The sequence below is a fragment of the Sus scrofa genome, chromosome 18, assembly GCF_054392235.1.
Source record: "Sus scrofa isolate SSC_HxYL_T2T_F1_AM1 chromosome 18, Sscrofa_HxYL_maternal_Yorkshire_Landrace_v2.0, whole genome shotgun sequence".
NCBI lineage: Eukaryota > Metazoa > Chordata > Mammalia > Artiodactyla > Suidae > Sus > Sus scrofa.
This window is the reverse complement of record NC_139400.1, coordinates 51,719,361-51,736,550: the sequence shown is the minus strand read 5'-3', so window position 1 is coordinate 51,736,550 and position 17,190 is coordinate 51,719,361. Positions and strand designations below refer to the sequence as shown.

Genomic DNA, 17,190 nt, shown 5'->3' with positions numbered 1-17,190 from the left:
AAATGAAATAAGATAAAATAAAATAAAATGAGGGTCATACATGTTTCTCTGTGCGTTGACATTGAGGAGCTTCAGACAGAACACAAAGGGCTGGCAGAGCCCAGCGCCCCCACCGAGGTTTGTCTCCATTTCCGGCTCGTAACTGCTGGTGGGAAATGCTCATTGGGTGGATATGTGACTGTGTCTGCAGCAGGGGCCCTCCCTCCAGACTAAGCCACCTTCTGCTCCACTCCAGGGGCCTCATAGCTCTGACCTAGGTTTTTTTCTTCCTACTGGAATGTCATATCCAAGTGGTACATATATGCAAATAACAACACCCAGCAGACTGGTCACTGCTGTCCGTGAGCAGAGGGCAGGTGCATCTCTGTCTTGGGACCACTAATGGCTTTGCAGACACCTGTCACTCACCTTGATAAATGCAATTTGGAGAATTGTTGGGGTCCTATGTTTTTCTTGCTTAAATGGCCCTGGATTGACAGTTGCTGGTCATGATGTGATTGAGCCAGATAGTAAAAGAGTGGCTCTGGGTGTAAATACTGGTGACCATGCCATTTACATTGTCCCTCCATGTTTGTGTGTCTCTGATTAGTGATGACTGACGGTCTTCCCCCTGGTTAAAGACAGTTCCCGAGAGAAGAGAGGGCTTGCCTCTTCCAGTTCAGCTGCCGAGCCAAGCCTTGTCTTTGCCCTTTTGGTTCCCTCATAGCTTTTTCTCGGTCCTTCTGCAGCATCACTCCTCCTCTTGGAGTGTAGCACTGTGGACTTTAGGGTCATGAGGCACCTGTTGCTATGACGATTTGTGTGCTCTTTTGGTTGATGCTGCAGTGATAGCCCTACCTGGAGGGAGAACCCAGACCTCCCTGTGTTTTCTTGCTCGGATTGATCCTGGTCTGCTCCCTGGGGTTGCTATGTGAGCAGAGACACTGCCACCAGAAAAGTTCTTTTAATTCTGTCTTACTGGATAAACAGGTTGGTTTTGTGGGGTTTTCGTTGTTGTTGTTGTTGTCTTTTTTTGGCCACTCATGGCTGAAGAGCCAGGGATTCAACCCCATAGGAAAACCTCTGTGAGCCAGAAAAAGTCCAGTTCTTGCTTCTGCTCTTCTAGTCTGGTCAAGTGTCTGGAAGAGGAGGAAGACTCCACCTGTGGGAAGTTGCCCTGGTAGGACAGAGAGTCTAATAGAGATTATACACAGCCTGGGGTTTATATTCAAAAACATTAGATGATTTATATTGAAAACCTTTAGATGCTGACAGTTTAAGTTTATTGTGGCTTTTGGTTTTTGCTCCTGTTATGAGCATTCAAACCTTGTCTTTGGTAGAAAGTGTGACAGCTGCCGGAGGAAGTGAGGAGCTGCTGCTCTGGCCCATTCGGATCTTATGCCCATCTTGCCACCTACGTCTTTTATTTTTTCCTAGTATCAGGAAAACAGACCGACCAGAATCCCATTGGAGCTTTCTTGGTACCACCAGCATGATGGATCATTAAGATAAATGGTGACAAATTCCACAAATGCTTTAGAGTCTCAGTACTCAGAGTGTGGTTCCTGGACCAGCAGTATCCCCATCACCTGGAAGCTTGTTAGGAATGCAGAATCTGAGGTCCCACCCAGCCCCACGGAATCAGAATCTACATATTAGGTAGACCCCTGGAGGAGTCAGATACATATACAGTCATATACACAGCAAAGTGTGAGAGATGCTGCTTCAAAGAATCCTCTGGGGGGAGTTCCTGTTGTGGCACAGAGGAAACCAATCAGTAGCATCCATGAGGATTTGGGTTCGATCCCTGGCCTTGCTCAGTGGGTTAGGGATCCAGCGTTGCCGTGAGCTGCAGTGTAGGTTGCAGACGTGGCTCAGATCCCTCGTTGCTGTGGCTGTGGTGTAGGCCGGCAGCTGAAGCTCTGATTCAACCCCTAGCCTGGGAACTTCCATATGCTACAGGTGTGGCCCTAAAAAGAAGAATCCAGAATCCTCTGAAGCCACAGGGCACTTCCTGGAAGTGCCAAAGGCCAGGCTGGTTGCCTGTGCTGTCCAAGGCTCAGATACCACCTCCCCTTCTTTCATAAAGGCATGCTAGCCCAGGTGTTTGAGTGAGTGCCCCCTTCAGAGATAGCAGATGCTAAATGCCAGCTGTATAGAGCCCCAGCTAGTTTATACCACTTTCCAAAAGACCTGGAGTTAGTCCTACAGATAACCGATACCCTCTTGAGTCTGGAGAGCTTTGTTTGGCGTCTCCACCCCTCAAGTACACCCCTGTTAGGACGGGTGGGCCCCAGTAGTTCTTACGTGATCAGAGGTTATTCCGAGGAAGGTTGGTGGACAGCAAGACCCTGGGAATCTACCACTGTTGTCCAGAGCGATCTTAAAGAGTTCTTTCTAGTCAACTGAAAAAAATTTTACCTAAATAAGAATGAATGATTTTAGGAGTTCCCTTTGTGGCTCAGCAGTAATGAACCCGACTAGTATCCATGAGGATACAGGTTCAATCCCTGGCCTCGCTCAGTGGGTTATGGATCTGGTGTTGCTGTGAGCTGCGGTGCAGGTCACAGACGTGACTCGGATCTTGCCTTGCTGTGGCTGTGGTGTAGGCTGGCAGCTGCAACTCCGATTTGACCCCTAGCCTGGGAACCTCCATATGCCACAGGTATGGCCCTAAAAAGACAAAAAAAGAAAGAGAGAGAGAGAGCGAATGAATGATTCTCACTATCAGGAGTAATTTAAATATTCTTGACAGGATTTCTTGGCCTGTCTGCTTTTTCTTATAAGAATGTGTGGGTGTAATAAAAGCAGGGACTCCAGGATTCTTCCCAGGCTGTTCATACTCCTGTTTCCGATGTGTCTTCTTGACTGTTAAAAACTTGGATCCAGAAATTTATATTCTTTTCCCAATCTGGCTATTCGATCTATTCTTTTTTTCCCCTCTTCCAGTTTTATTGAAATATAATTGATGTACAGCCCTGTATAAGTTGAAGATGCATAGCATAATGATTCGACTTCCACACATCATGAAATGAATACCCCAAGAAGTTTAGTGAACATCCATCATCTCATGTAAATACAAAATTAAAGAAATAAGAAAAAAACCTTTTTTTTTCTTGTGATGAGAACGCTAAGGATTTTCTCTCTTAACGACTTGAAGCGTATAGCATACAGCTATGTGAATGATATTTATCACGAGGTACCTGACGTCCAGAGTACTTATTTCATTTACAACTGAAAGTTTCCTTTTTGACGGCCTTCACTGAATTCTCTTCCCAACCCCTGCCTCTGGTACCTCAGAAGTTAAATTAAGGCTGACCTATACCATAGATGAGAGTGAAGACAGGCAGAAATGCTGAATTATTACATGTCTGTATCATGGCCTTTGGAATCCCAGGCAAATTCTAGCTCTAGGGCTTTTTCTGTTCTCCTTTGCATGCTTCCAAATTGTAGACCCATAAATGAGGACATTAACATCGCCTTTTGAATTTTTTCAAAAAGGGTATTATTACCCAGTAGAAAACACTAAAGCCTGCAGCTACAGGAACAGCATGGACTCCTGGAAGCGAATTTCCCAGGTCGCCTGGTGGTTAGGTGTGCAAAGTCAGCAGTCTGCAGGCCTAGGTTTGAATCCTGCTCCGATGCTTACTGGGCACCTCTGGGCAAATTCACTCAACACCTGTAGGTACTACATCTAAGGGTTATTATGAGGACCAAAGGAATTAATATACAGAAAAGCTGCTCAGACAGTGCCTCGCAGATAGTAGCTTAACCAATACTACCTATTATTTTTGACTGTGGTATGACAAAATTGTTTGGGTTCAGTGGCGGATAAGCCTGAGAATCAAACTTAGAGGCTGGTGGACTTGAGTTTCTTCTCTTCCTACTTCCCGCAGTAGTCATTAGCAATGAGATGGTCCAGAAGCAAGCCCAGCAGAGGAGAGAGGGAGAAGCAGGGGCTGGAGACAGTCTACTGGTGCAGCAGTAACTCCCCTCTTCATGAATTGAACTGGCTGTGCTCTAAAATGGGAAGCAAAATGATATAATGCAATTAGATAAGTCACACCAGGCTTTGTGGATAGCAGGCCATGGCCATGTTCACTTTCTCATTTAATCTCCATAGTTTTTCTGAAGTAGAGCAGAAAGACGCGGAGGCAGTGGCTCAGTTGAGGTCCGCAACTAGAGCTCTGGCTTCTGGACCCCAGATTCAGTGCCTTTTCCACACTCTGTGAATCTGCAGACCCTTTACCAAGGTGCCTAAAACATCCTGAGAGCTGCTTCTCTCCTCTCTCCCTCCTGTTAGGAAGGCCGTGAGCAGCTCTCAGATTAGCCTCTGGATGATTCCTGCCAAAGCTGGGGGAGGCGGGGGGGGGGGGGGGCTCCCGGGAGGCCGATGCTCTAGCCCTAGAACTATGTGCTTTAGGTTCACTTGGAAGGGAAGGTAGGGAGCAAGGAAGAGGGGAGAGGGGAGGGAGGTGGGAATGATGCTTGGCTTGCTGGAACCTCTTCTACAAGCCACCCTAAGCTGAGGAGGGGGCGGATGTTGAAAGGTACCTGCAGTTTGGCTCCGTGTGAATTATCTAAATACATTATGAAAAAGAATAATCAACGGCATGTCACTTTAGGACAAGATGGCCATAAAGTGCCTTGCTAACTGACCTGACCCTGATTGATCCCACTGAGCCTCAGAATCCTTCTGAACCCAGGGCTCCCAGCAGCCAGTCAGGTTTGTTAACTGAGAAGGAACCCACTGACCATTCCTTTTTGCAGGGGTATCCTTTCAGTGTGATGAGGAGTTACATTTTTTTTTCCTGTTCTTTGGCTTCCCTGCAGCATATGGAGCTCCCAGATCAGATCCAAGCTGCAGTTGCAACCTACACTGCACGTGCAGCAGTGCCAGATTCTTAACCCACTGTATCAGGCCGGGGATTGAACGTGTGTCCCAGCGCTCCAGAGATGCTGCTGATCCCGTTGTGCCACAGCGAGAACTCCACGTGTCTTATTAAGTCAGTGCACCGTCTTTTAGCATTTAGGTGATTCTGGAGTTCTTGGTAGTGGCAACAATATATTTTATCAGCTATTTAAATGTTACCAGGAGTTCCTGTCGAGGCTCAATGGTAACAAACCCAGCTGGGATCCATGAGAACTCGGGTTCCATCCTTGGCCCTGCTCAGTGGGTTAAGAATCCGGTGTTGCCCTGAGCTGTAGTGTAGGTTGCAGCTTCGGCTTGGATCCTGCATTGCTGTGGCTGTGGTGTAGGCTAGGAGCTATAGCACCCATTCAAGCCCTAGCCCGGGAACTTTCACATGCAGCAATACAGCCCTAAAGGACAAAAAAAAAAAAAAAAAAAAAAATGTTACCACTCATTTGATGCTTTCATCTTGCTGTGTCCTGGAGCAGCTCTTGAAATCTAATTGAACACCAAAATAGTAGTCATCTGCATTCATGGTAAACAGCCATCTTTTTGCCTTCTTTAGAGGCAAACTTGACCTTTTATTCCCCCCACTAAGATACGGAAGGGAGACAGTAGTAGGAGAAGGGGGCTTCCGCCTTCTCTCAAGCACACAGCAGGTTGCTGCAAACTCTTCCGACAGGCTGAGATGCACCCCTCCTGCCCCCCACCCGGGTCAGCAGTATCCCTGAGACAGCCGCAGCGCTCGGAGCTCAAAGCAGAAGGCGCGGGTCTGCCTCGGCAGGCCACGTGCATCACATGATGCATAATGCCTGGCTGATGATTTTGTCCTGACTATTCATAAGGCGCTGTGAGGTCTGGAGGGGTGGTCCAAGAACTTCAGAGTCAAGGTGTTAGTTTGATCAGACCTCTGCTTACCCTTTCCTCATGTAAGCTTTTGGGAGGGACTGGGAAGGGGGCGGGTGGCAGGGTGCTGGGAGGCAGTGCAGCATAAATGGAACGGTCTGTCTTATTTGTCCTTAACATCGCTAGGGTTTGGATCATAGGGCTATTCAGTGAGGTCGCCTGAAAATGATCAACCAAGGAGCCACCAAGAGAGAAAGGTTCACCAAGGAGCTGTGGGATGGCAGCCCCGTGATGGCAGGTGAGGCCAAGATGCCTGTGGCCATGGCTTCCTGCCAGCACCAGAGCTTTCATCCATCAGCAAAGGGCACTCACAGTTTCTAACCCAGGACGGCCAGTGCTTTAAGAAAATGTTTGCTGTATATTTTATTGTGAATTTCCCTGATGGTAATTATGGGGCATTTGAAAATTACAAAAAGATGAAAAGGAAAAAAATTTACCTGTAATCACAAAATACAAAGTCCAAAAAAAATACTCTTAAAATTTGAATATATTTCATTGAAGTCTTTTTTCCATGCATCTGTGCATACTTTTTAAGAAAATTTGTATCATAATGAAGATGCGATTTTCATGTTCTTTTTACATACATGAGCATACTTTTATATCATTAAGTTATTCAAAAATATTTAAGTGTATGATACGTAAGCTTCCACTTTCTGAATAAATGGTGTTAAATAATTTATTTAACCATTTTTGTAGAACATTTTAGTAGTTTTTATATTTTTATATGTGTGTGATGAATAATAGCAGCATACGTTTTTAGGGGAGAAAATATAGCAGGGAATAGATTTTTAACATCTTCTTTCTTTTTTTTTTTGTCTTTTTAGGGCTGCACCCATGGCATATGGAGGTTCCCAGGGTAGGGGTCAAATCAGAGCTGTAGCTGCTGGCCTACACCACAGCCATAGCAACGCCAAATCCAAGCCCTGTCTGCCACCTACACTTCGGCTCATGGCAATGTCAGATCCTCAACCCACTGAGCGAGACCCAGGGATTGAACCCACGTCCTCATGGATACTAGTCAGGTTCACTACCTCTGAGCCACGACGGGAACTCCAGTTTTTAACAGCTTGATGGGATAGTCAGCACTGTTCATTGTACCAGTGCTAACAGCTCAGATATATATGTGGACATAGATATTATATCTTCATTCATACATGGATGTGGTGCCAGGTTTAATACTTACAGGATCTCTAGGCTCTCCAGTATAACCTAGCCTTTTGGGTACCAGTCCATTGAAGGATTGACATTTCCATCCAATAAATTTATGAAAATAACTGTAGAGGTAGTTGACTCCCATGAGCAATCCGTAGCTGCTGTGTTAAGTCCTGTTAAGCGGTGCTGATTTTTTTTTAATTGAAGTATTATTGATTTACAATATTATATTAGTTTCAAGTGTACAACATAGTGATTCAGTATGTTTATAGATTATATTCCACTTAAAGCTATTGCAAAACAATGGCTACATTTTCCTTGTGCTGTACAATATATTCTTGTTGCTTATTTATTTTATACATAGTAATTTGTATCTCTTAATCCCATACCCCTGTTTCGTCCCCTCTTCTTCCCTCTCTTCACGGGTCATCCCTAGTCTGTGACTCTTTTTCTGCTTTGTTACACACATTCATTTGTTGTATTTTTTAGAGTCCACACATGCATGACAAAAGAGTATTTGTCTGAATTATTTCACTAAGCATAATACTCTCTAGGTGTATCCATGTTGTTGCAAATAGCAGAATTTCATTCTTTTTTTTATCAATGAGTAATATTCCTGTGTGTGTGTGTGTGTGTGTGTGTGTGTGTGTGTGCGTGTGTGTGCACGTGCATGTCTCACATCTTCTTTATCCATTCCTCTGTTGACGGACAGTTAGGTTACTTCCATATCTTTTTTTTTTTCATTTTTTTATTTTCCCACTGTACAGCAAGGGGGTCAGGTTATCCTTACATGTATACATTACAATTACATTTTTTTCCCCACCCTTTCTTCTGTTGCAACATGAGTATCTAGACAAAGTTCTCAATGCTATTCAGCAGGATCTCCTTGTAAATCTATTCTAAGTTGTGTCTGATAAGCCCAAGCTCCCGATCCCTCCCACTCCCTCCCCCTCCCATCAGGCAGCCACGAGTCTTTTCTCCAAGTCCATGATTTTCTTTTCTGAGGAGATGTTCATTTGTGCTGGATATTTGATTCCGGTTATAAGTGATATCATATGGTATTTGTCTTTGTCTTTCTGGCTCATTTCACTCAGTATGAGATTCTCTAGCTCCATCCATGTGGCTGCAAATGGCATTATGTCATTCTTTTTTATGGCTGAGTAGTATTCCATTGTGTATATATACCACATCTTCCGAATCCAATCATCTGTCGATGGACATTTGGGTTGTTTCCATGTCCTGGCTATTGTGAATAGTGCTGCAATGAACATGCGGGTGCATGTGCCTCTTTTAAGTAGAGCTGTGTCCGGATAGATGCCCAAGAGTGGGATTGCAGGGTCCTATGGAAGTTCTATGTATAGATTTCTAAGGTATCTCCAAACTGTCCTCCATAGTGGCTGTACCAGTTTACATTCCCACCAACAGTGCAAGAGGGTTCCCTTTTCTCCACAGCCCCTCCAGCACTTGTTATTTGTGCATTTATTAATGATGGCCATTCTGACTGGTGTGAGGTGATATCTCATGGTAGTTTTGATTTGCATTTCTCTTATAACCAGCGATGTTGAGCATTTTTTCATGTGTTTGTTGGCCATCTGTATATCTTCTTTGGAGAAATGTCTGTTCAGGTCTTTTGCCCATTTTTCCATTGATTGATTGGCTTTTTTGCTTTTGGGTTGTATAAGTTGTTTATATATTCTAGAGATTAAGCCCTTGTCGGTTGCATCATTTGAAACTATTTTCTCCCATTCTGTAAGTTGTCTTTTTGTTTTCTTTTTGGTTTCCTTTGCTGTGCAAAAGCTTTTCAGTTTGATGAGGTCCCATGGGTTTATAGGTCCCATTGGTTTATTTTTGCTCTTATTTCTATTGCTTTGGGAGACTGACCTGAGAAAATATTCATGAGGTTGATGTCAGAGAGTGTTTTGCCTGTGTTTTCTTCTAGGAGTTTGATGGTGTCCTGTCGTATATTGAAGTCTTTCAGCCATTTTGAGTTTATTTTTGTGCATGGTGTGAGGGTGTGTTCTAGTTTCATTGCTTTGCATGCAGCTGTCCAGGTTTCCCAGCAATGCTTGCTGAATAGACTTTCTTTTTCCCATTTTATGTTCTTGCCTCCCTTGTCAAAGATTAATTGACCATAGGTGTCAGGGTTTATTTCTGGGCTCTCTATTCTGTTCCATTGGTCTGTCTGTCTGTTTTGATACCATTACCACACTGTTTTGATGACTTTGGCTTTGTAGTATTTCTTGAAGTTTGGGAGAGTTATGCCTCCTGCTTGGTTTTTGTTTACTTCCATATCTTGACTGTTGTAAATAATGCTGCTGTGAACGTTGGGGTACATGTATCTTTTTTTTTTTTTTTGTCTTTTCAGGGCCTCACCTGCAGCATATGGAGTTTCCCAGGCTAGGGGTCTAATTGGAGCTACAGCTGCCACCCTACACCACAGCCACAGCCACAGCAGATCCAAGCCACATCTGCAACCTACACCACGGCTCACGGCAATGCCAGATCCTTAACCCACTGAATGAGGCCAGGGATTGAACTGTGTCCTCATGGATGCTGGTTGGGTTCTTAACCTGCTGAACCACGATGGAACTCGACATCTGTCTTTTTGAATTAGTGTTTTCATTTTTTTACATGTGTACCCAGGAGTAGCATTGCTGGGTCATGTGATAGTTCCATGTTTAATTTTCTGAGGAAGCTCCATACTGTTTTCCATAGTGGCTGCACCAGTTTACATGCCCACCAACAGTGTACAAGGGTTCCCTTGTCTCCACATCCTCTTCAACATTTGCTGTTTGTAGACTTTCTGTTAATAGCCATTCTGAAGTTTGAGGTGATAGCTCATTGTGGGTTTGATTTGCATTTCTCTAATAATTAGCCATGCTGAGCATCTTTTCATGTGTCTGTTGGCCATCTGTATTTCTTCTTTGGAATGGTGTCTATTTAGATCTTCTGCCTGTTTTTTGATTGAATTGTAGGAGCTGTTTATGTATTCCGGATATTAACCCCTTATCAGTCATATCATTTGCAAGTGTTTTGTCCTGTTCAGTAGGTTGTCTTTTTGTTTTGTTGATGATTTTCTTTGCTGTGCAAAAGCTTTCAGGTTCCGTTAGGTCCCATTTGTTTATTTTTGCTTTTATTTCTTTTGCCTCAGGAAACAGATCCAAAAAAATATTGCTACGATTTATGTCAAAGAGTGTTCTGCCTGTGTTCTCTCCTAGGAGTTCCATGGTTTCAGGTCTTGCATTTAGGTCTTTAATCCATTGGAGTTTATTTTTGTATATGGTGTGGGCGGGATGTTGTCATCTCATTCTCTTACATGGAGCTGTCCACTTTTCCCAGCACTGCTTATTGCCATGACTGTCGTTTCTCTGTTGTATGTCCTTGCCCCCTTCGTCGTAAGTGCTGTCCAATGTGGGTCAGATGCCTTTGGGGGTCCTCCTGCCTCGGGGCCCTTTGGCACTCACACCTGCCTCTCTTCTCTCCCCCGCAGTTACTGGGGCTTCCAGATGCAGATGACGACGCGTTTGAAGAATACAGTGCAGATGTGGAAGAGGAGGAGCCAGAGGCCGACCACCCCCAAATGGGGGTCAGTCAGCAGTAGACTTCCAAGGGCTCCCACCTGAGAAGGAGCGTGAGCCCCGTGGTACCCGAGGGGGGTTTACAAGCTCCTGGGTTAGCATTTTGCATTAGCACTTCGAAACAGGACGGCTGACTCCCAGCATCCAAATTAAAAATGAAATACCTTTTTAATGACCACAAAATATCTGGGATGAGCTTTGCTCAGAAGTGACCTGAATTTTACTCCCATTTCGGTGGGTCTCTGTGGAGTTGTCTTGTTAGCCTTTGCCGTTTTGAATTTGGAGTCCGTCTTGTGGCTGACTGTTCTCTCTTGGGTTTATGTTGGAGAGCTAACATTTGCTGACTCGACTGTCGAGAACTCTGAATGTATTAAGGATGTGTTTTGAGTCATCGCAGGTGACATTATCGAGGGAAAGCATGGCAGAGAAGAAATGCAGTCTGCACTTTTTATGTACCTTTTAAGTGTATGTAAGTGGAAGGTTTGCTTATAAAGCATGAGTTTTAATACCTAGTCATTAAACTGCACAAGTACAAATACAAGGGCAGAAAAAAAGAATTACTTAGTTTTGGATTAAGAGGGTAAGAGAGGCAAAGGAGCCTTCGTTTAAGTGTTCTGCCATTACTAAGGTACCTGGATATATAGCAGCTGGTTCATGGTTAGGTATAAACATGACTTGCATGTTCGATTATTTTAAAACATGCTGATTCCAAAGCCACTTTTAAAGGCTAATAGTGGAGAATATAAATGGGGTGACGTAAATCATTGACTTTAAAATGTTTCTAAGCCACCCCACCTATGAAATGAAACATTGACCTTCTCTCTTTATAACAAGATGGCAACTTGTTAAATCACGAAAACATCCCAAATCCAAGTGCCACTTAAACTTTGAAGCCATAGATAAATTTAAAGGGGAAAATAAACCAGGATTAAAAAAAATGTTTTTTAGATATGATGGAATCCTTCTTTACTTTCTTAATCTATCTTTTATTCCTTAAAAAAAAAGTCAAGAAAATGATCCCACTGTGTAATTTATTAAACAATTGTAAGTGCTTTAAGGAACCTAATTGCAGTGAAGTTTTAAAGTGGTGTGAAGGTAGGGGGTCTTTGAATCCTGGGTTAGCTTGGTTCAGAGGGGACGTTTTAATGATCAATATCCTCCGACAACTAACTGGAAACACTGCTGGCATCATTTAGCAGCAGAGACGTGGCGGGGGTGGGGGGGGATACTTTGTAACACTAACGTGGAATTATTTAAAACATTCATTTTTCTTAGATCCTTCTACATCTCTGGTTCAAATAACATAGGATGCAGATTGCCTCTTTTACAACACTCGACTCAACATAACATCTGGGATGGACCTGTTTTTAACATGCATACACGTGCCTGCGGGGGCGTCAAAGTTTTGGATGGAAAAAAAAAAAAAAAAAAAAGCAGCAGCAGCAGAGGCCACGGAGCTGATGGGAGCCTTGTATATCTTCCAGGCATGTCGATGTCAACCTGATTATCTCAACATTTTCTGTTTAATTGATTGGTGCTGTGAGGCGCACAGCTGCTCGTGGTAAAACGGGGTCCTGCAGTGTTCAGTCATTGGGTAAAATAATATAGTGGTTTCCATCTGTGCTTCAGTTACCACGTTTGTTTTTCTTCTTGGAAAAACCTATTAAAGGTTAACTTCAAGTGAAATGAATTTCCTTCTGAGTAGCCTGTTAACAAAACAAACCTTGGGGGTTTATCCAGTGGGGCAGGCGGCTCGTGCTGCCCAGTCCCTTGCTGGTGTTCTTATTGGCTGCGTACCTGAGCACAGGTGACTGGAAGCTACACCTCCAGGAGGCAGGGCCCTGGTCTCTAAACGCGCCCAAAACATGACTTCTGCCACCGACCTCCAGAAGCTTGACTAGCTTGCTCCATTCAAAGGTAAACTGGAGTTTTGTATGCAAAGGCTTAAAATCTGAATTTACGTATGTTTGGAAGTAGGGTGGACATGAGCATAAAATTTATTTGATCAAAAAGGTGTTTAAGTTTTGATCAAACGCATTGCTGTAGTATTATGTTAATGTGCTCGGTTTATAAAAATTGAGCTGAGATGGACTCAGCCCTTCAGGGAGCCAGGGAGAAATCCGGTTTTTGTTCTGCCCCAGGGCGAGGGGAGAACATCGCTGTGTGTTACTTATTTTTGCGGCGAAGCCCCAAAAGGTGCTTGCAAATCGGATTGTTTCCTCTGAAGCTTCGTTTCCAATGTGCACCTCCCCGCCAGTGCTGGCACCTCCCCGCCAGTGCTGGCTGCTGACACACACGCACACGTGCACGCTAACGGTCCTCGCAGCGCGGATTTTCTCTTGGGGTCGCGCGTGGCTTCAGAGCAGAGCTTCCCCTGGCCGGTCAGGGGTGCAGGCAGCCTGTGGTTCTTGTTATCGAAATGGTTCCCTGGCTAGACAGGTCCCAGACTCACGAACACGTAAACACACCTACCGAGAGGCAGTGTGGGGCCCCGGGGGGAGTGTAGACCCAGGCCTGGGAGAGAGACCTGGGTTTAGTCCTGACCCTGCCAGGGCCCGCGTGCCCTTGGGGAAGTCACTTCACTAGCGAGAAGTGGGGTTGTTTGATCTTCCTGCTTTAACCACTGTCCTTCCTTAACCGCCTTACCGTGTGTGTGTGTGTGTGTGTGTGTGCGCGCGTGTGTGTAAAGCAACAATCAAGGACACTTTTCAGGCAGTGCAAAGGAAGTACATGTTGAATCTTACTGTCCTTAGGATCCTGGCCCAGGATGACCTTAGAACATGTTTGTGCTGGTCTGTGAGTGTCTGAAGCCTCCAGGAGTGATGCTGAGGGGCTGGCGAGATTCGTTCCTTGGGCGAGGGGGCCAAGGAGGGCCCCAGAGATGTGGAAGGCAAGCATGCCCCAGTTGCGCACCCTCCGCTCGGAAGGCCTGGAATCTCTTTGTGTCCTGACGGTCTGGGGCTTTGGAGGTAGAATGAGCTTGACTGGGAGGAGGACATGGGCATGAAGAATGGCTGGAAGAGAGTGGAAGAGGAGAGCTTTTTGGCCGTGTCATCCAGCAGAGACAAAGAGAGTAGTAGAGAAAGTGTGTGTGTGTGTGTGTGTGTGTGTGGATAGGGGAGCGAATGCTTGTTGCTCCTGGTAGGTTAGCTGTGAAGTCATGCCTATGATAACATTCCAGAACCTTGATCCCAGGTTTGAGTGCATCACAGAGACAACTTTTTTTTTTTTTTTTTTTTTTTTCCGGCTCCTTTCGGTTACTCTTCGCTGCCTGGTGATCATACCGAGCAGACTCTGGGGAGTCAGAGAGCAAATTCTGTTGGGAGGTGAGATGCCCACACCATGCCTGCCACCGCCCTGGGCACTGCAGGGTCCCCTCAAGCCTCTGGGCTCCCAGCTGCTCCCAGTGCTCTTCCCCGTGCCTCGCACAGGAATCGTCTCCTGTTTAGAGATTCTCCTTGGGTCCTATGCCAGACTGAGGCCTCCAGTGTTCTAAAGTGTCTCACCTGTCGTGGTCACTGTCAGTTTCCACACAGGAGCAGAGACCCTTCCCCAGCACAAGTTCACCTCTAAACATTGCTTCTGTTTCCTGAGAGCACAAAGCGTGTGGATCTAGGGGAGCTGTGATACTAGAGCGTCACGGGCCCTTATATGTTAGGAATCTGCCTTGCGTATTAAAAGATCAAATTGGGGAGTTCCCGCTGTGGCAGTGGGTTAAGAACCTGGCATTGTCTCTGAGGCGGCATGGGTTTGATCCCCAGCCTGGGAGTTTCCATATGCCGAAAAATAGGTGTAGCCAAAAAATAAAAATAAAATAAAAACGCTTTGGGAAGCTGTGGTATGATGACCAGATCTGATTTTCCGGGTTTGAGAGACATAGGGGAGTAGGCAGAACTTAACCTGGGGCAGGAGGAGATGAGGCAGATAGAATGGGGAGAGTTTAGGGTCTGACTGTTTAACAATCAATAAGCCAAGAGGCAGTTATCCTGTCCAGTACAAGAGAACCGGTTTCCTGGCTGTCTTACTAGGAGCCAGCTTTCCTCAAAGAGACTACCTGCCTGTTGGGGGTGGCTTTGCGGCTTTAAAAATGCCCCCCAGCCCAGGAGACAACAGGTGCCCTGCAAATCTGGGAGTTCTAGTCCTCACCGAACCAGCTGCCAACCAGAGCGGTCTGTGTTTCCGAAGTGCCCACAGATCTGACTGGGGCTCCAACCACCTGGCAGGCAGAACCGACTCAAACTTGACCTTGGTGTCAGCAAAGCGGGCCTAAGGGCAGAGCCCACCTGCTTCACCGCACTTCCAGGTTGTAGCACGAGCACAATTAAAACTCAAGCAGATCCCAGATCCCTCTTCCCTTTAGTGATATTAACTCCAAAGAGATGCCACTGCCTGACTGCTTAGTCTTCAGTTTGCCAGAGAAGCCTCAATTTTCTAAAAAATTCAAAACGAATCCTCTCCCATAAAGGCATAGTCCATTAGCTGGGTTTGGTGATAGCAGGTGTGACCCGAAAGGCTGAAGTCTTTTAGATTTTGTACAGAAAGTTTCTCAAACTTGCCACCATGCCAGTAGCCACTGGTATCCGTGGCAACGTGATGTCCACGTTGAGCAAATTGTTGAAAATCATGCGTGGTCTTTGATATTTTTATTTCGATTTGGATGACGAAAACAGAGGAACTCTGAGCGTGTCACGTTGTTAGAAAGTCCCTTTAAAGCACAGTAGGGCTGAACAGGCATACGTAGTTAAAAGCCGGCACCAGGCCACACAAAAATAAACATTTAATTTGCTGAGAAGTGTGTATTCAAGTTATTCAGTACCCCAGAGAAAGCTGACAGTCTGTCCTTTGTAAAACTGCCGTTGCCTGTTTTTTTCCTTTGGTTTTGTTTTTGTTCAGATTTTTTTTTTTTTTAAACTCTAAGTACTTTCTGATAGCTAAGCAGATAAGATACATTGCAGACCTCTATACCAATGTCAGCTTTTTAGAGGAGAAAGTAAACTGTCAGTTCTCGGGAAAACTTGCAGCTCTCTAGGTACCCGTCTTAATTTGTGTAAGAGAGCAGCGTTTGCCTGTCCACATAGAAGTGAAAGCAAGGAACAGTTTGGGGGTTTTGGTTTTTAGGCAAGAAACGTTTCAGGCAGGGTGTGTATGCTTTCTTTGCCTTTATTTTTCCTTTCAAAGAAATCTCTTGTAAGTGACAAAACTGTGAAATGGGTTTGCCAAAAATGTTGACCTTCGTTAGATGCTTCAAGCCGTGTAAACCCCAAATGGAACCCTGTCCACACCTGCTCCTCGCCCTCTCCCCTGAGAGCAAGGAGCTCATCCAACGATGTAATTACCATTCGCTTGCTATTAAAGAGCCTTCCGAACTCCGAACTCTGGTGATATGTGCCTCTTGTTTACTCTCTCCGGCAAGATTGGTCCTAGAGGGCACTGAACTTGGCAGACAGGAGGAGCTGGGAAAAGGAGACACCAGCCAGCTTTGGGGTTGCTGTTATCGGGCCAGGAGGGAGGGCGGGGAGAGAGGGAGGAGACTCCTAGAAACACTGATGTGATTCATATGTTAATAACTGATGTGTTTGGAGACATACATCTCTCCGGATGCTGTAGCTGGTGTTTAGTAAGTTTCCACTCTTGGAATTTAGATGGTTTGGGTGCTAATTGGGAATCCTTTATGGCACCAGTTAGAAAGCTGTGGTCATTCTAGATGACATGACACCATTTCCCATGACTGTCCCCCCAGTTGTTATTCAGAAACAATGGCATTTAAAGTATAAATCTGGCCGTTGGTGCTAAGTCCTGTTATTTGATTAAGAGCAAGTTTCTTTCCCCACATGAATAGGTCTCCATAGATTGTTAAATTAGATTTGAGTTTTTTCTTAATAGGCATGGCCTAGAGGCTCGTGTGTGTGTGTGTGTGTGTGTGTGTGTGTGTGTGTGTGTTTCAGATAACAATTCATGCTGCTTTGTTTCCACCCTGGCTGTTGTCAGAGGTTATATGAGTGGTGGTGGCGGGGGGGAGTAAGCATTCTAGATCTCAGTGTAAGTCTGACCTCAGAGGGGCGGTGACATGGGCTTCCTCAGACAAAGCCTTTCTTTCAAGAGAATTTCTTTGTTCCTGTTTGTTGAGCACTCTCACAGATAGATATTTTTTTTGGCTGTGCCCATAGCATATAGAAGTGCCCAGGCCAGGCATTGAACCTGTGCCACAGTAGTGACCCAAGCCAGAGCAGTGATAATGCCAGATTCCTAACCTGCTAGCCCACCAGGGAACTCCCAGAAAGACTTTTAAAATTTTATTTTGTTTTTGGCCCACAGAATGTGGAAGTTCCTGAGCTAGGGATCGAACCCCCCACCCCCACCCCCAGAGCAGCAGCACAAGCAGCTGCAGTGGCCACACCAGATCCTCAACCTGTTGCCCCACAGGAGAACTCCCAGATAGACCTTTTAAACTGAGGACTGGCTCCTTCATCTAAGTGCAGGGACTGGCGTTAGAAAGACCCCCATTCTCCTTTGCAGTGAGTCTTTCCAAGTTGGATGCCTGGGGGGAAGTTGCTAAGCCAGTCTGCTCCCTGACTGGCTGGTCACCGCTTCCCATCCCCCTGTCTTTGTTTCCTCCTCTGTACGGATAGGAGTGTGGACTCATTTCCATGTTCCCTCCAGGCA

At 45.3% G+C, this 17,190-nt stretch overlaps 1 protein-coding gene across 3 annotated transcripts in view; it reads left to right on the top strand.

Moving 5' to 3' along the window:
* MTURN (maturin, neural progenitor differentiation regulator homolog) overlaps window positions 1-15,900 on the top strand; it is a 34,665-nt gene extending 18,765 nt beyond the window's left edge. For 2 of the 3 annotated variants that reach the window (XM_085004773.1, XM_021078481.2), the window contains 2 exons: window positions 10,440-10,535; window positions 11,803-15,900. In XM_085004773.1, coding sequence (XP_084860899.1) covers window positions 10,440-10,535; window positions 11,803-11,829 — 123 coding nt within the window. In that variant the 3' untranslated portion in view covers window positions 11,830-15,900. 3 annotated transcript variants of the gene reach the window in all.
* The last annotated feature ends 1,290 nt before the right edge of the window (window positions 15,901-17,190 follow it).